At 37.6% G+C, this 20008-nt stretch overlaps 1 protein-coding gene across 1 annotated transcript in view; it reads right to left on the bottom strand.

Moving 5' to 3' along the window:
• The window catches only part of LOC127660432 (integrin alpha-9-like), a 122972-nt gene that overhangs the window by 29675 nt on the left and 73289 nt on the right, over positions 1-20008 (bottom strand). Inside the window, exons 16-18 of the mRNA XM_052150650.1 lie at positions 10066-10218; positions 4718-4794; positions 1926-2067 (exon numbers count right to left, since the gene is read on the bottom strand). Of these exons, the coding sequence (XP_052006610.1) occupies positions 1926-2067; positions 4718-4794; positions 10066-10218 (372 nt within the window). The remainder of the gene's footprint in view (positions 1-1925; positions 2068-4717; positions 4795-10065; positions 10219-20008) is intronic.

Below are 20008 nucleotides of genomic sequence, written 5' to 3'. Positions count from 1 at the left end.
AAATTTTTTTTTCTTATTTTCTACAAAATATCTAAACATTCTTAAACAAGAAACTACTTGAGAGGCAAAATGACATAAAATATTCTGAGAAATCTAACATAATTGTTTTTTCTTGTTATAAGCATAAAAGTTACTTATTTTCTTACATTCCTTTGAACAATACAAAATATGTTGACATTTTGCTTCTCAAGTAAATGTATCTTTTTCAAGAATGTTTAGATATATTTATTAAAAGCAAGACAAAAATACTCCAAATCTAATTATTTTTGTTGCAGTTTTTAGTAAACAATTACCCCAAAATATAAATTCTACTCACTCTCATGTGGTTCCAAACATTTATGACTCTTTAGCATATATTAAAGTCAACCCCCCAAAAAAAAAACAACAACATTAAAACTAGTTCAAATAATTTGTCATTATTCTTCTACTTATATGAAGAAAGACATTCACATGGGTTTGGAACGACATGAGGGTGAATAAATGATCACATAAGTTTCATTTTTGGAGGAACTATTTAAAAAGTAATATTTGTGTTGCCCTAAATGTGTAGTCCACAATTGTTTTCCTATAGATATCCTAAAATGCTCTTTAATATAGAAATAGTTCAATAAAGAAACAGTACATGGCCTGTCAGGCTCGTAGACAGGAGTGGTTCAGGTACTTCGAACGACCCCCCCCCCCAATCCTCCTTTTTTTATATTAATTAATATCATCCTTTACATGCTCAGCAACTGACGCTACGCACTCATAGCAAGTACAGACATCAAAACGTTTCCTTCTGCTGCTTTGTGTCCTTTCCTAGGAATCTTTCTAGGCTGAGGAGATTTTGTCTTAAAGCATTCTGTTCAGCAATCTTGAGGAGATACTACATTAATCCTCCAACAGAAGAGGAAATGTTCCCACTCATGCTATAGATAAGCGCAGAATTCTTTTCAGTGGGGGAAACAGACGTTTAGGGAGCTGTAACAGAGACATGCGGAACCGGAGGTCAGCTTAGACATGTTCTGGAAGGCCGAGATAACGATCCTCTGACCCGCTCTGTTACTGCAGATCCTGATGTTTCCAGAACTTCCTGCTGACTGACTGACTGGACATCTCTACATTTTCTACACTCCTTTTTTCCCCATTCAGTCCCCTTAAATCCTCAATACCATTTATGAAGATTAAGACTGTTCACACTTTTAAGTCAATTCAATGGCAAGTTAGCCTCAGACAGAACGCCCACGGACCGTCTGATGCAAGTTGCATACATTTTTTGCAAAAATCCTGTAAAAACGGGTAAGGAAGTTGTGTACAAGGTGCTATAATGAGTGTTTCTGGGGAAAAACTAGTCACTGCAAGATTTGACAACACTTCCTATGAAGACCATATTTGTTATGCATTGTAAAGGCATTATAATGCATTAGTAATGTCTCATAAGACACTTATAATATGTTATAATTGCAACCACAATTATAATACTTTATAATACTAATCTAATCATAGTTATACTTAGAGTATAATGCATTACAACACAAACAGCATTTAATGTTACGTGTGCTTTTAATCCAGTGCAATGTAATAAGCTGATTAAATATTTTATGTTGCTTGTGTTATAATGCATTATACTCTAAAGAGTAGGGGAAGCCTAATAATGTATTATAACTGCAGTTATAATTATTTATAAGTTATAACTTACTATAAGGTGTATTATGAGACATTATGAATGCAGAATAATGCATTTCTAATGCTTTTACAATACAATCTAAATATAGGCTTTGTAAAAAGTGTTTCCAAGATTTTAGCAAGAAAACAAGATTTGGGGACCCCAACATTTCACATTTGAGCACAGATGGCACATCTGGCTCAGAATAAGCTGCAAAGTGGACCAGACTTTACGTTGACATTCTGACGTTTTTTACAAGACTTGTACATCGCTGACTTACTTTTTGTAAGAAGTTGATGTAGTGGACCTCCCTGGAGAAGTTTAAGTAGATGTTAGTATCGTAGGCATCATCTCCAGTATTAGAGATGGTTAAATATAATGAGATGTTTTTCACTCCACCAAGTGCCAGATGAGGTCTGAGCCTGAGAAAAGAGAGAATCAGTGAGAGAACATTAATAGGGCGAATCTTACAAAACTTGTCATGAACATGTCCGTGTTATATTTCACCCCAAAATAAAATAATGAATTCTGCTAAATATATATATAGGTGGCGGCCAAAAGTTTGGATGTACAGATTTTGCTCTTATGGAAATAAATTGGTACTTTTATTCACCAAAGTGGCATTCAACTGATCACAATATTTAGTCAGGACATTAATAACATGAAAAATTACTATTACAGTTTAAAAAAAATATTCTTAAACCACTTCAAAGAGTTTTCATCTAAAAATCCTCCGAGTGCAGCAATGGCAGCTTTGCAGATCCTTGACATTCTAGCCGTCAGTTTGTCCAGATACTCAGGTGACCTTTCACCCCACACTTCCTGTAGCACTTGACCTTTCACCCCACACTTCCTGTAGCACTTGCCATAGACGTGACTGTCTTGTCGGGCACTTCTCACACACCTTACAGTCTAGCTGATCCCACAAAAGCTCAATGGGGTTAAGATCCGTAACACTCTTTTCCAATGATCTGTTGTCCAATGTCTGTGTTTCTCTGCCCACTCGAACCTTTTCTTTTTGTTTTTCTGTTTCAAAAGAGTCTTTCTTTGCAATTCTCCCCATAAGTCCTCCTGAGTCTTCTCTTTACTGTTGTACATGAAACTGGTGTTTAGCGGGTAGAATTCAATGAAGCTGTCAGCGGAGGAAATGTGAGGCATCTATTTCTCAAACTAGAGACTCTGATGTACTTATCCTCTTGTTTAGTTGTACATCTGGTCTTGTTAGAGCCAGTTGTGCTTCGTCTTTGAAAACTGTAGTTACACCTTTGTATGACATCTTGTACTAAATCTTGCCATTATATCAAACATAGCTGAAAGCTATTTGGTTCGTTAAATGAAGCTTAACATCGTCTTTGTGTTTGTCCACAGTATGCAATGGACTGGCATGTCTTCAGGTGAATATTAGGTCAAATATGGCAAAAAAGAAACAGCTTTCTCTAAAAACTCATCAATCATTGTCTTGAGGAATGAAGGCTATACAATGCTTGAAATTGCCAAAAAAACTGAAGTTGTCGGACCAGATGGGACCTATGTAAGGCGCATTTTAATTACCACAGAAGCACGGCAAGTATTAACTATCACCAAAACACAGAGAAATTTTTGTTTGCAAGCGCTTTCATGTGAGGTTTAAAGCGGTGTTTGATGCTGGCATTGATGCTCTGACACAAATCATGAACGCAGCTTCACAATTGCTGTAAGAAAGCGGCCACAGTCTACCGGCAGATAAATATTGTGGAGGATGAGATTTTAAGACCTATTGGGAGACGAGTTATTTCAATTAGTCAAACTCCTACTTTGACTTTGGGAAATGTTTAATGTAACTTGAATTGGTGTTATTTTAGAGCATTTCTATCTTTATACTGTAGAAGGGTTCTTTTGGAAAATGTTAATAAAGCATTATATTGTAATTTTTTTTTCTTTCCTAAAATGGAAATAAATGCATTTTGACAGGAAAATAAGTAAATAATGGTGTCAAATATAAGCATTTTAAAAATATGTGATTAATTTGCAATTAACATTTTTATTTGAATGACAGCACTAATATATATATATATATATATTAAATTATATTATAATTGTATTCTATTATTAAAATATACTATATATTTTGCTTAAAGATAAAAAAATACACTTTAATTTATTTATGCAAAACAATTATGATATATTATTGAATTAGTAGAGTATTTATACATCATGGTAGCATTTGTCTTTAATTTATGCTTATTTAATAAAATAAAATAAAAAAATAATAATAAATACGATAACTATTTTACTGTACAGGTTTCCCAAGCTTTTTAACAAGTCAATTTCCATTGTTTTTCCAGTTTTATGTGATTACTGGATAAAGATTTTACAGATTTCCTAATGAATCATTCAATCAATTTGTGAATCAATTTCACCAATCCATTGAAAACCCCCTCGATTAACTGAGAACCGACTCAAAAGAGTCCGACATCACTGTGGCTTGAGAACAATATTTAGCCAATGAACTATTTCAGAGCAAACAACTAAAAAAAAAAATTATTCACTATAAAATTTCAATGACTTTTAAGATTTAATATTTCCGTAACTTTTTCAGGCCTGGAAAACACAATTTTAAATGTAATTTTTAAAACTCCTAAATGACCATAAAAACCCTGAATGTAAAGTAAATAAAAGACTATACAATATTAGCCGACAGTAATGAGAATCTAATGAGCATCACATATAAACATGAACGCATGCTTTTGATGCAATGACACTAAAACATGCTTTGAATGACAATTTACGGTACATATGCACTGAAACGCAATAAGGTAATGAATAACATCTGCTCATGACTCAGCTCAGTGATTAAAGTAAATGCTTGACTACAAACAAAAGCGGTCCAGATCATTTCCGAACCAGACCGCGGGACCTCCTTAGAGAGAGAGCTAATGAATGACGTCAATATATACGGTCAGAGCCAAACGTGTGTCCACACCCACTGCGACTCAACTCTGATGACGCAAATGAACTGAAAAGAGCCGCTGAACAGAACCCCAGTTAAACAAGAGGAGAAGAGAGTTTGAAGCAGAACACCAGAGGCTTTACCCAGGAAGAAGCAGTTTCCCATGAAGCCTCAGGTCAGCGGCGCAATCCTCTGACAGACAGTTCTTCTCAAACCACGTCTAGAGACAAACAGAACACAGGATGTTTACTTAACTGCCAGTATTATTATCTAAGACAGGACACAAATCCTAGAGGGTGCAGCTGTGCAAATCTTTACAGCTGTGGTGCTCATCTGGTTGGTCGCAAACAAAAAATGGGATGCAAACATTGGTATTGGCCTATAAAAGCAGACATCGGACAATAGAAACTGCCAATGATTAGTTAAGAACATTCCGGAAAATTAAGAAATCTTAGCAACATAATGTGAGCCAGACAGGAGGCTGATCAGTATTCAGTTTATGTGTGTTAATAATGTGCTTTTTGTTTCAGTGTTTTGTTGATTACTGAGACCAGTTACTCTGAAACATAGAAGATGAGTAAAGAGAATAAAGTTATATTAAGTTGTGCAATTCGGGGGGCCTGGGTAGCTCAGCGAGTATTGACGCTGACTGCCACCCCTGGAGTCACGAGTTCGAATAGTAGCATGAGCCTCCACATGCTATGAGTCTCCGCGGTGTCATGCACAGCGAGTCACGTAACAAGATGTGCGGGCTGACTATCTCAGAATTGGAGGCAACTGAGACTTGATTGAGGTGAGTAACTACCACGAGGACCTAGTAAGCAGTGGGAATTGGGCATGCCAAATTGAAGAGAAAAATTATATATAAATCCGAACCACAAAACTATCGGTATAGTAAATGTTGTTCTAAATAATCAGATATTGTATCGGCACATTTTTTTATTTATCGGTGCATACCTAGTTAGGATAGCAAAATAAACAGGCTTATCAACTTTTTTAGAGGAGAAAACACTTCCCATATATTTCAAAAATCTACTGTATTTTGCCGCAAATACATGTGTTGCTTTGTAGAAGCTAGCCAAACTAGGAAGATGCCAAAATAGACAAGTATAGACATATATCATCAAAAATCATGCACAAAAGTACACAATGTAAAATCAAATATGACCTAAACTAAATTCAATACGGGTTCATGGGAATCTCTGCTGTTGTTTATGCATTTACAAACATTTTAATGTCCTGTCATGTGAATAATATTGTTGGGTCCATGCAGTTTATGTATGATTACAAGAACATTCTGTTTGCTCTTGTACAATGAACAAATTTGGTCAAATATGTGTCCAAAACTACTGGAGAACCATTGCTTTACAAACTCCATTGAACACCCGACAGGACATTTTTATGATTGGCTTTCAAAGCCCTAGTATTTGAGAAGTGTTTTCAAGTGTAATAAACAAGAAAGTGCCGTGTGTTTGAGTTGGACTGATTTTGACATTAACACCTTTGCTTTAGCGTGACAGACAAACTATGCATGGTGTGCACGGCTACTAATAGCCTCAGATTCCATCGTAATGGATCCCTGACATGCTGAAAGACACCAACCCCACATTTCCTGAAGCTAAGAGTGAAAAACATGTGGCCTAACATGAGTGTGGGTTATGAAGTTTATAAATTAAGCCATCTTTCACATTCCACTCACAAAACGTCAACAGTCATTATTGAGTGGTGACTAAACCACAGGAAAGGGTCATTTCTGGCACTAATAACTGCTTGCAAGATGCCAAAGGATAACTAGAACAAGGTGAGGAGTATTAGTATAATTTAGTATAACAAGTCAAGAGTAAAATATTATAAACAGGCAAAAGACAATATATTAGAATGTGGAATAATGCTTTAAAAGGCCATGTATCACAGATAGTCCTAACTAGACATGGTTTGATGAGTGGATTTTTAAGCTACTGATTTTTAACTGTAGGCGTGGCAACCCAGTGCGACACAATGCAAATTGAAATCAAACGACCTCTTGCTTTTCATGGTCGCAGCTGGTTAGGATAAAAACTATGATTTAAATGGAAGAGATTGCTCCTTTGTTGCATTGTGCCTGGTTAGGACACAGTGTCCTATAAAGTTTGAAGCCACTTAGAGGACACGGAGGGGAATCTATTTTAGAAATAGTTTTGCATGTCCTTGCAATAGTTTGCACTTCTTTGCAATTATTTTGGGTTCCCTCGCAATGATATTATATGCATAAAGTATACATCCTTTAAGAAAATTAACCAAGGTTTACAAAAGTAACTATTTCAACTGTAGTATTTGTAGTAAAACCACACCACAAAATTGACCATGGTTTTACTGCAGTAACTAGAGTTCAACTACGGTATTTGTGATAAAACCACGACCACAAAATTGACCATGGTTTTACTACAGTAACTAGAGGTCAACTACGCTATCTGTGGTAAAACCACGACCACAAAATTGACCATGGTTTTACTACAGTAACTGTAGTTCAACTACGCTATCTGTGGTAAAACCACGACCACAAAATTGACCATGCTTTTACTACAGTAACTAGAGTTCAACTACGCTATCTGTGGTAAAACCACGACCACAAAATTGACCATGGTTTTACTACAGTAACTAGAGGTCAACTACGGTATCTGTGGTAAAACCACGACCACAAAATTGACCATGGTTTTACTACAGTAACTAGAGGTCAACTACGCTATCTGTGGTAAAACCACGACCACAAAATTGACCATGGTTTTACTACAGTAACTAGAGTTCAACTACGCTATCTGTGGTAAAACCACGACCACAAAATTGACCATGGTTTTACTACAGTAACTAGAGTTCAACTACGCTATCTGTGGTAAAACCACGACCACAAAATTGACCATGGTTTTACTACAGTAACTAGAGTTCACCTACGCTATCTGTGGTAAAACCACGACCACAAAATTGACCATGGTTTTACTACAGTAACTAGAGTTCACCTACGCTATTTGTGGTAAAACCACAACCACAAAATTGACCATGGTTTTACTACAGTAACTAGAGTTCAACTACGGTATTTGTGGTAAAACCACAACCACAAAATTGACCATGGTTTTACTACAGTAACTAGAGTTCAACTACGGTATTTGTGGTAAAACCACGACCACAAAATTGACCATGGTTTTACTACAGTAACTAGAGTTCAACTACGCTATTTGTGGTAAAACCACAACCACAAAATTGACCATGGTTTTACTACAGTAACTAGAGTTCACCTACGCTATTTGTGGTAAAACCACAACCACAAAATTGACCATGGTTTTACTACAGTAACTAGAGTTCAACTACGCTATCTGTGGTAAAACCACAACCACAAAATTGACCATGGTTTTACTACAGTAACTAGAGTTCAACTCACGCTATCTGTGGTAAAACCACAACCACAAAATTGACCATGGTTTTACTACAGTAACTAGAGTTCAACTACGCTATCTGTGGTAAAACCACGACCACAAAATTGACCATGGTTTTACTACAGTAACTAGAGTTCAACTACGGTATCTGTGGTAAAACCACGACCACAAAATTGACCATGGTTTTACTACAGTAACTAGAGTTCAACTACGGTATCTGTGGTAAAACCACAACCACAAAATTCACCATGGTTTTACTACAGTAACTAGAGTTCAACTCACGGTATCTGTGGTAAAACCACAACCACAAAATTGACCATGGTTTTACTACAGTAACTAGAGTTCAACTACGGTATCTGTGGTAAAACCACAACCACAAAATTGACCATGGTTTTACTACAGTAACTAGAGTTCAACTCACGCTATCTGTGGTAAAACCACAACCACAAAATTGACCATGGTTTTACTACAGTAACTAGAGTTCAACTACGCTATCTGTGGTAAAACCACAACCACAAAATTGACCATGGTTTTACTACAGTAACTAGAGTTCAACTACGCTATTTGTGGTAAAACCACAACCACAAAATTGACCATGGTTTTACTACAGTAACTAGAGTTCAACTACGCTATTTGTGGTGAAACCACAACCACAAAATTCACCATGGTTTTACTACAGTAACTAGAGTTCACCTACGCTATTTGTGGTGAAACCACAACCACAAAATTGACCATGGTTTTACTACAGTAACTAGAGTTCACCTACGCTATCTGTGGTAAAACCACAACCACAAAATTGACCATGGTTTTACTACAGTAACTAGAGTTCACCTACGCTATTTGTGGTAAAACCACAACCACAAAATTGACCATGGTTTTACTACAGTAACTAGAGTTCACCTACGCTATTTGTGGTAAAACCACAACCACAAAATTGACCATGGTTTTACTACAGTAACTAGAGTTCACCTACGCTATTTGTGGTAAAACCACAACCACAAAATTCACCATGGTTTTACTACAGTAACTAGAGTTCACCTACGCTATTTGTGGTAAAACCACAACCACAAAATTCACCATGGTTTTACTACAGTAACTAGAGTTCACCTACGCTATTTGTGGTAAAACCACAACCACAAAACTGACCATGGTTTTACTACAGTAACTAGAGTTCACCTCACGCTATTTGTGGTAAAACCACAACCACAAAATTCACCATGGTTTTACTACAGTAACTAGAGTTCACCTACGCTATTTGTGGTAAAACCACAACCACAAAATTCACCATGGTTTTACTACAGTAACAAGAGTTCAACTACGCTATCTGTGGTAAAACCACAACCACAAAATTGACCATGGTTTTACTACAGTAACTAGAGTTCAACTACGGTATTTGTGGTAAAACCACAACCACAAAACTGACCATGGTTTTACTACAGTAACTAGAGTTCAACTCACGCTATCTGTGGTAAAACCACAACCACAAAACTGACCATGGTTTTACTACAGTAACTAGAGTTCAACTACGCTATTTGTGGTAAAACCACAACCACAAAATTGACCATGGTTTTACTACAGTAACTAGAGTTCAACTACGGTATTTGTGGTAAAACCACAACCACAAAATTGACCATGGTTTTACTACAGTAACTAGAGTTCACCTACGCTATTTGTGGTAAAACCACAACCACAAAATTGACCATGGTTTTACTACAGTAACTAGAGTTCAACTACCGTATTTGTGGTAAAACCACAACCACAAAATTGACCATGGTTTTACTACAGTAACTAGAGTTCAACTACATTATTTGTACTAAAACCACAACCAGTTTTTTTAGGTTGTACTTTAGTTAATTTACTAAAAGAATGGATAAACCGTAAAATAACTGTGAGGGAATGCAAAACGTATTGCAAGGGAACGCAATATTTTCTTGTGTTTGAAGGAACGCAAAACTATTTCAGAAAATAGACTCCCTCCCTGTCCTCTAAAGGGCTCTGTACAAAACAGAGTTGTTTAATGTTTTTTTTTTTTGGTCTGTATTTAAAACTGATTGTTTAAGTGGAGTGAAAACAGGGACTCAAACCTCATTCCTTGCTGCAATCTTCTCTCCTTTCTTCCATCGCAGAACAGGGGTCAGAGAGGGGAGATCGCGGTCCTGATGTCCATCTAGAATGTGTTTTCCTAAACTGTAGGCTGCCTCAAACATGATGGCTGCAAACACATCCTTCACCTCTTTCTGTGACCACAAACACAAAAAACAGGAAAATGCATTTTAATATATTTTTAAGTCAACATGAAATTACATTTGTTACCCATTTGACATCCATATTAGACATATTTCCAAGTGAAACATGATAGTCAACAAGACAAAATGTAGGATAAGACTTACGTTTCTGAGGCTGAGTAAATAAATTAATACATTTTGATGAAATATTAAGATAAACACCTTTTTCTTTTCTTTGGAATAACACTGAATCATTTACACTAAGAACAGGAAAGTGTAATAAGAAACTATATAAGGTCAATTTTGATGTCATGTTAAATTTAAGAAGGCCGACACAAAATATCTACTAATGTTTCAAACTAAAAGGGCAAACTGATTTCATGAATGCCCCATATGACAAGTCGCTCACCCAATTGGTGGCTGCGTATCTGGCTTTGAACAGGCTAAATCGCATTTGTGTTGAAAAGCTTCATAAAGCTCTCTTGGCTCTCAATTGAACTGAGTACCATTTAAGAGCCACCAAGATCTGTCAGAGGAACATTTGGAAAAAGTCAGCTGGCATTGCTCTGCCCCAACACACTCCATCCGCCCTAATTTTGGCAATATAGACTTCAGCCCAAAGAGTGTTTAATTTGGCACGCGACTTGGAAACAGGATCAAACCTCGACCTGTTTGTTAGAGGTCATTAGGGAGGGAGGAATGTGGGAAAAGTAGACCTCTCTGGTGCCCTCACGCTCCTCCTGTCTATTAAACATCACTCAATCCTATGAAGAGTGCTTTGTTGGCTTTCATCTCGTTGTCTTGTGTCACCAGGTTAGAAAAGCAAAGTGTCTCATTGGCAACTTTGTGTCTGTTTGCTTACTGGTACTGTCTGCCAGTGTACTGTCAAGACCTGCGGGCAAACATCAAGTCTTTTCCATTGGCCAATGGGCAAATGCCACTTTTATCCACAGGGCTGGACTGGTTAGAGAAATCGGCCCGGGATTTTACATGGCAACTGGCCCAAACTTTGTTGAGCGTGTGGTGTGTGTGTGGGGGTGTTCGCTGTCCTTTTCTGCATATCACAGCGCCGTTTTGTGGTCCGTTCTGCATAACACGCCGGCTCGTTTATGCTTATCGTGGCCCATTCGGCTCGTTTTGCGGCCGACCCACCGGCCCGCTCGGTTCTCCCGATGGACAGTCCGCCCCTGATCGGCCCCAAAGTACGTCGGCCCACCGGGAAAATGCCCGGTATGCCAGATTACCGGCCAAGCCCTGGTTATACCTCTCTGCAAGGGCATTGGTTTTGTTTTTCAGATGATCAGTCACAATGTGAAATTTGCAAAGGTGCATCTAACGTTTTTCTGCTGAAATCAGTCTGTACTTATGAAATTCAAATCACAGCCAGTGGCCGAAGCTGGAAGTGTTGTTAGCTAAGTGTTGTTAGTAGGTGTTAGCTCCATTTTCACTTATATAGCGCTTTATAACATTAGAGGTTTTCAAAGTGCTTTACACTGTGATTCATTCACCCACTCACACACCAATGACGGCTAGCCTGCCATTGGGAGCAACTTGAGGTTCAGTGTCTTGCCCAAGGACACTTCGGCATGCGGAGTCATGTGGGCTAGAAATCGAACCGCCAACCCTGCGACTAGTGGCCGACCCGCTCTACCACCTGTCAAAAGCAACATGTCGAATTTCTGTGATGATGATGTGGTTTTTACATTGGTAGGGACATTTTAAAATCAAACTATACAGATTACACCATGTTTTCACCTGTGTTAATGGTAGGGCTGTGTCGAAACAATCCAAAATTGATACATCTTGATACTTTTTCTCACGATATTGTTTTGATACTTTGGATCCATGTATCTATATTTTTAATCGACTATTCGTGGACATCAATGTTGGAGGCGCGTGGATACAAAAACGGATAGGAGTGGATAAAGGACGCCTGGGACGGGGAGGTGTGGCTTTGAGTGAGGTGACCAGGCCACCCCCTGGCTCTACCCCTGCCCCAAAGACAGGATCCATGCCTTCTATTTATCATTGAATAATGTCTTTTTTAATATTTTTTCTGTTCTTTACAGTCAGTTGTTGAAAAATAACAAATTAAACATTTAATTCTAATCACACATCAGCACGGATTCTGTAACACCATTCGACCAAATCACTGTCGAAATCCCTGCCGCTGGTCTTAAAGAGACAGTACGCCTTTAAGACTTGTCAATGAAAATACTTATAGTACAAATTAGGCATGTGGAATTATACATATTGCGCAAACCTAATTTGTACTATGCAATGTCAAGACGAAATCAACTTTTTTGATGGAATACATGGACTTGTAAAATGTATATTTCTGTAATTTACCAAGTTAGAAGGTCCCCTTTATAATTAATAACAGCATTAACAGAAAGATAATTTTCTGCGATTTTGTTCATTATATTGGACATTATTACTGAAATATATCCAAATGAATTAGAAATGTAAAGCTTGTAAATCGGAATCGAATCATGATATCATGATGTATCGCAATACGTGTCATATTATGAGGTGGCTGGTGATACCCAGCCCTTGTTTATGGCCTACAAAGTGTAATAGCCTGTTAGTGTTGATTAGTTGTTCTTGTTTAGAGACTTTTTAAATACATTTTAAAAACATTTGGTGACACATCCCTAGCATTTATACCCAAATCTTTACCAATGTCTGTCTCTTTCTCTGTTTCCCTCAGTTTTATCACATTATTTCCGTTTGTCCACCCACCCATCCCCTTCCTCAGCAGTGCAGAAACAAAGTAATGTTTTAACACATCATGATACACAGATAGTGTACATCCTGTCATAGTGGCCAGCCGACCTGCACAATCACATGCTGATGCAGGAAAAATAGGTGTGGTGGCTGAATGCACAGACTTTAGACAAGCCCCACCTAAACGATGAACCTCAATTGGGGCATACTTGTTTATTACAGAAGATTAAGACAACATTATAATTGAGTGAACATGTTGGCCTTTTGAAAACAACAAAAACAAAAAACTAATTATAGCCCACCAGTTAAAATGACCACTTTAAGACCAAGTAGAAGTCTCCGCCAACTGCTAGAGTCAGCAATGGATTTAATGAACAAGTCAACATTGTATCTAGATGGTAACCCTCATACTGTGGAACTCTCACTAGTTTCACCCTAACCAAGAGTTTCCTTGGGTTACCATCTAAACATTACTATTTACTAAGTGGTGAGTAGTAAGCATACCATAACTAGGTCGTACTTACGGTTTCCCTTTCAGCAAATCAGTTAGGACTAGACTAGGACAGTTAGGAACGTCAATTAATATTCAAGAGCAAAGCTGATAAGTTTTATATTTTATCCTCCTACTTTTCAGATTTGATGCCCCTACACAAGCCAGATTTTTACTCTCGTTGCCCGTATGAGCACCTTTTAGCTGAACATTTTAATTTGAAAAATTACTTCTGCGCTAACATCTGTACTACTCTAGCTACTCTAGGAAATTGGCAGTGCGATACTCAGATATTGTTGGCTTTTTTTATGACAAATTGATTGTGAATGTCCTAATTGATGTGCTACAAAATCTGGTCATGCAGTCATGATATTTGCGAAATCCTGTTACTGACACTCTACACAACAATCTGCTACAAATATAAATTTTTTTTGTTAGAGCTTTAGTTGTATAAGAGTGTTTCTTCAACTTTGGTCAATATCATGTCCCAGAGGTTGATTTTTTCTTCGCCTCTTTTTCCCCAATCTGGAATGCCCAATGTGCTCTAGTAGTGACTAACCGGTGGCGAGGATCACAGTTTCCGCTGCGCAAAACTGTCAATTCGCGCATCTTATCACGTGGCTTGTTGAGCGTGTTACCGCGGAGACGTAGCGCATGTGGAGGCCCACGCTATTCTCCACGGAATCCACGCACAACTCACCACGTGCCCCACCGAGAGCGAGAACCACATCATAGTGACCACGGGGAGCTTACCCCATGTGACTCTATCCTCCCTAGCAACCGGGACAATTTGGTTTCTTAGGAGATCTGGCTGGAGTCACTCAGCACACCCTGGATTCGAACTCACGACTCCAGGGGTGTTAATCAGTGTCAATACTCGCTGAGCTACCCAGACTCAAAACAACTTGGCCCCTAATAAAAACGTTTTTCCAAAAGTTATTGTACTTGTTAACCAAGTGGACAAAAGTGTCCATGAAGAGCAAGTGATGTTTGATAAAAAAAAAAAATTCAAGTTAAATATTACTTGTGAGTAGACTACTATTATTGGCCGTAAATTTGCAATCAAGCTGTAATTTTGCCAAATTGTGCAAAAGTGGAAAATATTATTTATTGTGTGTATTTAGAGTGTATACATAAAATATCAGCTATGAAATTAGCCTTCACAATAAAAAGGAGTTGACCAGTTAAAAATGTAATTTCCACCACCAATTCTATTAAACACAATACAGAATTGGAGACTTGATGGAAATTACCTTGTGGGAGGAAATTCATGATTTAAAAAAAAAAAAGGACAAACATTTCATACATCTCCTGTAATGCATGTACATACAGTACACTGTTGCACATTGCTTGAACATAAATATAAAACAAATTAAATTATAATAAAAAAACAAAAAACAGAGAAAGTTTCCAGAGTGATAAAGGTGCTCAAAGTTGAAGAGACACACATCAATAAAATAATTGGTGCATCCAAATGCAAAGCTTATGTTAAAAAAAGCTTAACCAGTTAGTGGCCTGAACCCTGGTTAAAACCCCTACATTCATCAGCTGAGAGCCCCACACTTTTTTGTTACAGTAATATCCCTGAGTTTTATAATGAACAAAATAATGCTCAGTCTGTGGGATAAGGAGCTGGTGCGCTCCACAGTCCCAGCAGTGCTTAAAGCAGTGAGTATCAAATGGGCCCTGTGATCTGTCCAGCCAATTACCCCCACCCAGGGGAGCACTAAAGATTAGGGGAAACTTCACGAGCAGTCTACGCACCATTTTCATTGGGCCACATGTGAATTGAGCAGCATGAATGACCTCTTGTTCCCCAATAAAACAAGATTTATTGTGTACCAACTTCATTTACGATAATCAACATTCTAAAAATAATAACCACACAAAAAAATAAACATTCCAGTAGCGATATCTAAGTGGAGGTTAGAAACTTTTTTAAACAGGCTAATCAGAGCCTCCTTAGTCTTCAGGGAGTAAATATCCTATTTATGTTTTCCAAAGGAGACTTGATTTTAAACGATAGCTTATAAACCTTTAAGGACAGAGCTACCGTGAGATCTGAGGTTGTTAATTAATGGTATACGCTTCTGTTGACGCCATTAATCCATGTTATTCAACACGTTTTTGAAACAAGGTGAATAACTACAACCCATGAATCCTGAAGAGTAATGATCCACCAAAGCCCAGCAAAAGAGCTCTGCAGCAACTTCCCACTCCCTTGATGAATCGCTGTAAATTACAAAACGATTCGGTTTCCCTACACTCTCAAACTACAACAGTTAGTTCCAGTCCTCGAATCTGATTGGATGAGAGACGTTCCATAAGCACTGATGTTCTGACACCATCAGCACTCCGACGCTTCACTGTGTGTGTATCACTCCGCTTATGCCGTTCTAAACTAAAGTGTAAGAGCAGTGCAGATGTGTTAAGAGCTACTGTTTGTCTTTTTTTTTTGACATTACACATGTTAGCCAGCAGGTGGTGGCAAAAGATCATTGTCTGTGTGTAATATGAGCCAGTTAGTTGACGTGAAGTGAATCCGTCAGCCACTGTTTACATACAACAGCTCTTTGTGATTGCTTGTATTACTACTACACTACTAAAGCTAGTAAATAGCTTTAAACGGCTTTAAATGAACAACTTCAGCATTACGGCTCATCACAGCTAAGAGACACAACAGACTGATTAATTACACAATGGGTGCTGTTTATAATGGCGGAGGACATTATAGTTTCTATATTGATCGACTCTTGTGCACCGGCAACCGTGAAATAGAGAGAAATACCCCAGATTGGACGCTATTTTTCCACTGAGAAAGCTGATCTTCAGAAAGCTGACAGCATCTCTGCTTTGGTGAAAAACAAAATACTTATGCCAAAATAAGACAAATGAACAATGGACGACCTGGCTAAAGCACTTGCTCCTGCTGTGGATAAGCATAACCACATACACCTATACGAATTATATTATTTATACATGGCGCCTAAAAAGTATTTAATTAATTTGCATAAAGCAAACCCGCAAAGCTTGATTCATTAGCTTCATATTAGTTGAGTTTAATTTCTGTTGCACACAATATTTTTTATATTTTTGACATACATATCAGGGTCAGAAATGAAGGGGAGTTTAGGCCAAAATGACACCAAAATTGACAAAATGCCCCCCAAAATGTACAATGCCACTGCCATGAATTCTAATTTTTTTATTTGTAATGTCTGATTTAGTTCTAAATATTCTATTTCAGTCCTAGTAATATATATACTGTCACATAACATGAGTTGATATTAGTTGATATTTAATGTAAAAGTTAATTTCTGACTCTTTGTTGATTGTTGCAATCCCATATGAGCAATTTCTCCCATTAATTTAAAGCCACTCACTGTACTATGACTGTAGTAAAGATGGGCAAGCTTCCCAGTCTAGTAAAATTGCAGCTGTAAACTGGAAAACCACATTGAGAAGACACAACAAGAATCTCCTTCACATGAGGAAGTAGTACAGGTCATATCTGATCCTTGGTCTGGGCTTTTACTATAGCCTCATATTACTAACGATCCCTGTTGCCCACACCCTGGATCCTACTACCTCCTTTCCAAGCCCTCCAACTCCATCCTTTGCTCCACTATAAACTACTGTATTTATAGAACAATGGAGAACATGAATCAGGACTCACTGACGTTAATGGCCCCTTGCTTTTAAATGGGTGGGTGGTATCTGAGAGGACCCTAAACAACTGCTTCTTACATGCCATTGACATACATCAGCGAGCTCAAGCCAAGCAGGTCAGTCGCCATAGAGCTTCATTGTGTGAGTTACATGGCTGAAGTGTTGCCTGTTTCCTTACATAGTTTTCCATTTGGCACAGTAAAGGCTTTCACGGAAAGACACAGGACCCCACAAGTGAAATCGCAAATCATATTAGCCATTTTTCAACAACAAAAAACTAAAGTGTCATATGAAATGCTCACACTTTAGTTTCCAGTGATACTGTGCATTTACTTAAGTTAGTTCAATCAACTATACTGAAAACTCTACAAGGTACTTCAAATAATACCTTCAAATTACCACCTGTAGTATCAAAAAAATATGGTAAAGTACCATGATGGACTCTGAGAAAGTGCTAATTTATTTCTCAGAGAACTATTCCGTTTAGATGTAATTTGAAGTTGGCATATAGCATCCTTGAGGAAAAGTATGATTAAGAAACCTCTATAGCCATGAAATTGGGATTCAATGTCTAATTTACAATGGGTTGTAGCATGTCCATTATCATACTAACCAGAGCAATAATCTCTCAGATGAAGATCATTGAGTCTGACCTCATCGTTTTTAACATGGTGTGGAGAGAAATAGTGCTGATGGTTTGATAACAGCCTATGAAGACCCGGCTTGGAGTTTACTCTATTGTCTGTCTGCCTGTCTATCTGTCTATCTATCTATCAATCTATCCTCCATCCATCATTCCATCCATCTATCTGTCTAGACATGTATCCTTCCATTCATACATACTTCAATCCAGCCATCCATCCATCTAGACATGCATCAATCGATCCATCCAACCATCTGTCTAGACATGCAACTAGATCGATCAATCAATCAATCAATCAATCAATCAATCAATCAATCAATCAATCAATCAATCAATCAATCAATCAATCTATCTATCTATCTATCTATCTATCTATCTATCTATCTATCTATCTATCTATCTATCTATCTAGACATGTATCTTTCCATTCATACATACTTCAATCCATCCACCCACTCACCCATCCATCCATCAATCCATCCATCCATCTAAACATGCATCTATCCATCATCCATCCATCTTGCCTAGCTGTAAATGGTTCTTGAATTGGCAATTCTTCAGATCAGTGCTTTGGTTTTGGTTTCTATGCACCATATATGCATCAGTCAATATATGCATCAGTCAATATATGTTTTCTAAAATAAAAGAGAGAATCTAACAAACATCAAGAATGCAATTTGTATTCCACAGTTTAAGTTATTTAGTTGTGTGCCAAAATGAGAAGACTTACAGCACCACAGACTTTGAAAAAGCAAACTTGTCAGTTTATCTTTAAGATAAGCAGGCGGCTCAACTCAACTTCTTTCAGCTCTTCAGGGAAGCCAAAAAGGATGATGTCATCTGAGCAGGCAGTGATTGTGATTGGCTAAGAGGTTCTGAGCCGCATGTGCTCACATGGCTCTCACCAGACTGTTCCAAGAGTTATTAAAAACACACACACACACACACACACACACACACACACACACACACACACACACACACACACACACACACACACACACACACACACACACACAGCACAAATCAGGGCTTTGTTGAGATCAGGACCCCAAAGTTAAACTCACACATCCTGCTATTAATTTACGCTTGCACTGTAGGATTCCCTTATAAGGGCAGATGTATATATGACGTGTATTTAGAGTTATTTCAGCAGCACACGAACTCTTACAAAAACATTCAAAAATTATTAGTAGTGTTTGATATGGCAAACATCACTATTGCTATTGTTCAAACTTTCGGGGTTAGGAATTTCAACAAACCATAATCCCTTACATTTGTCCTACGAGCATGAATGATACCTGAAAACATGCTGCTTATTAAAGAGAGGTGTGCTATTACTTTTCAAACTTTTAGATGCCAAGAACTCCCAAATACAATGATCCCCTTGCGAGGGACTCCCTTCATAAAATATTCAGACATATTTATTCTGTGTAGGGAAATAGTCAGGGTGATGCTATGTTCATATTGTCAGTGCAATACAGCCAAACAATATTAAAATATTACGTTGACGGTTTTTCTACCCACTATTAGAGTATGATAAATATATAAACTTTTAAGACAAAGTTGAAACATTTTCAACTCAATTCAAATGTATTTGTTAAGCACTGATTTCATACCAGTCTTCAGAAAGCAGACTTAAATGGTAATAATATCAACTTTCAGTATGTGTTAACATTTGACCTTTTATTCTACAAACATTTTCCATGGACCCACTAGCACATCAGTTTGATAGCCCTTCCACTAAAATATTCTTACACCACAAAAAAATCCCTTTGCTGAGAAAAACAAACAATTTAAATCAGCCAAAGTTGGTCAAACTTGGCAAAACCAGCTGGCAGATAATTTAAACCAGGTAAACGCTAGCTTGGCAAGGCTGGGGGACTTTCCTGTTGAAAACAACTCAAACAATCCTCAGTTAGTTTGTTGTCTTAGCTGGTTTGGGATGTTTTTTCAGCAGTTTATTCATGCTATCCACGCTAAAACATAACCATGTTTTACTAACGAGCTACAGAACAAAAACATCAACCCCACTAGTCATAATGCTATCTTAGAAAAACAAACTTTCAATACACCAGCAGCCCATATGGACTCAATAATAAGTACAAAATGAAAATGATTAACTGTGCTGAAGAACACAAGCCATGCAATGTATTTGTTTGCTGTTCGTGTTTGCAAATGTGATAAACAAATGTAAGTGTCAGAATAAACAGAATTACATGTTAAATGTTCATAAACGACACCCGCCAATCGGGTTCCAGGTGGCATTGTTT

The sequence above is a fragment of the Xyrauchen texanus genome, chromosome 20 (genome assembly GCF_025860055.1).
Source record: "Xyrauchen texanus isolate HMW12.3.18 chromosome 20, RBS_HiC_50CHRs, whole genome shotgun sequence".
NCBI classification, from domain to species: Eukaryota; Metazoa; Chordata; class Actinopteri; order Cypriniformes; family Catostomidae; genus Xyrauchen; species Xyrauchen texanus.
Note: the sequence above shows the minus strand (reverse complement) of the source record. Positions and strands in the feature narration are given on the sequence as shown.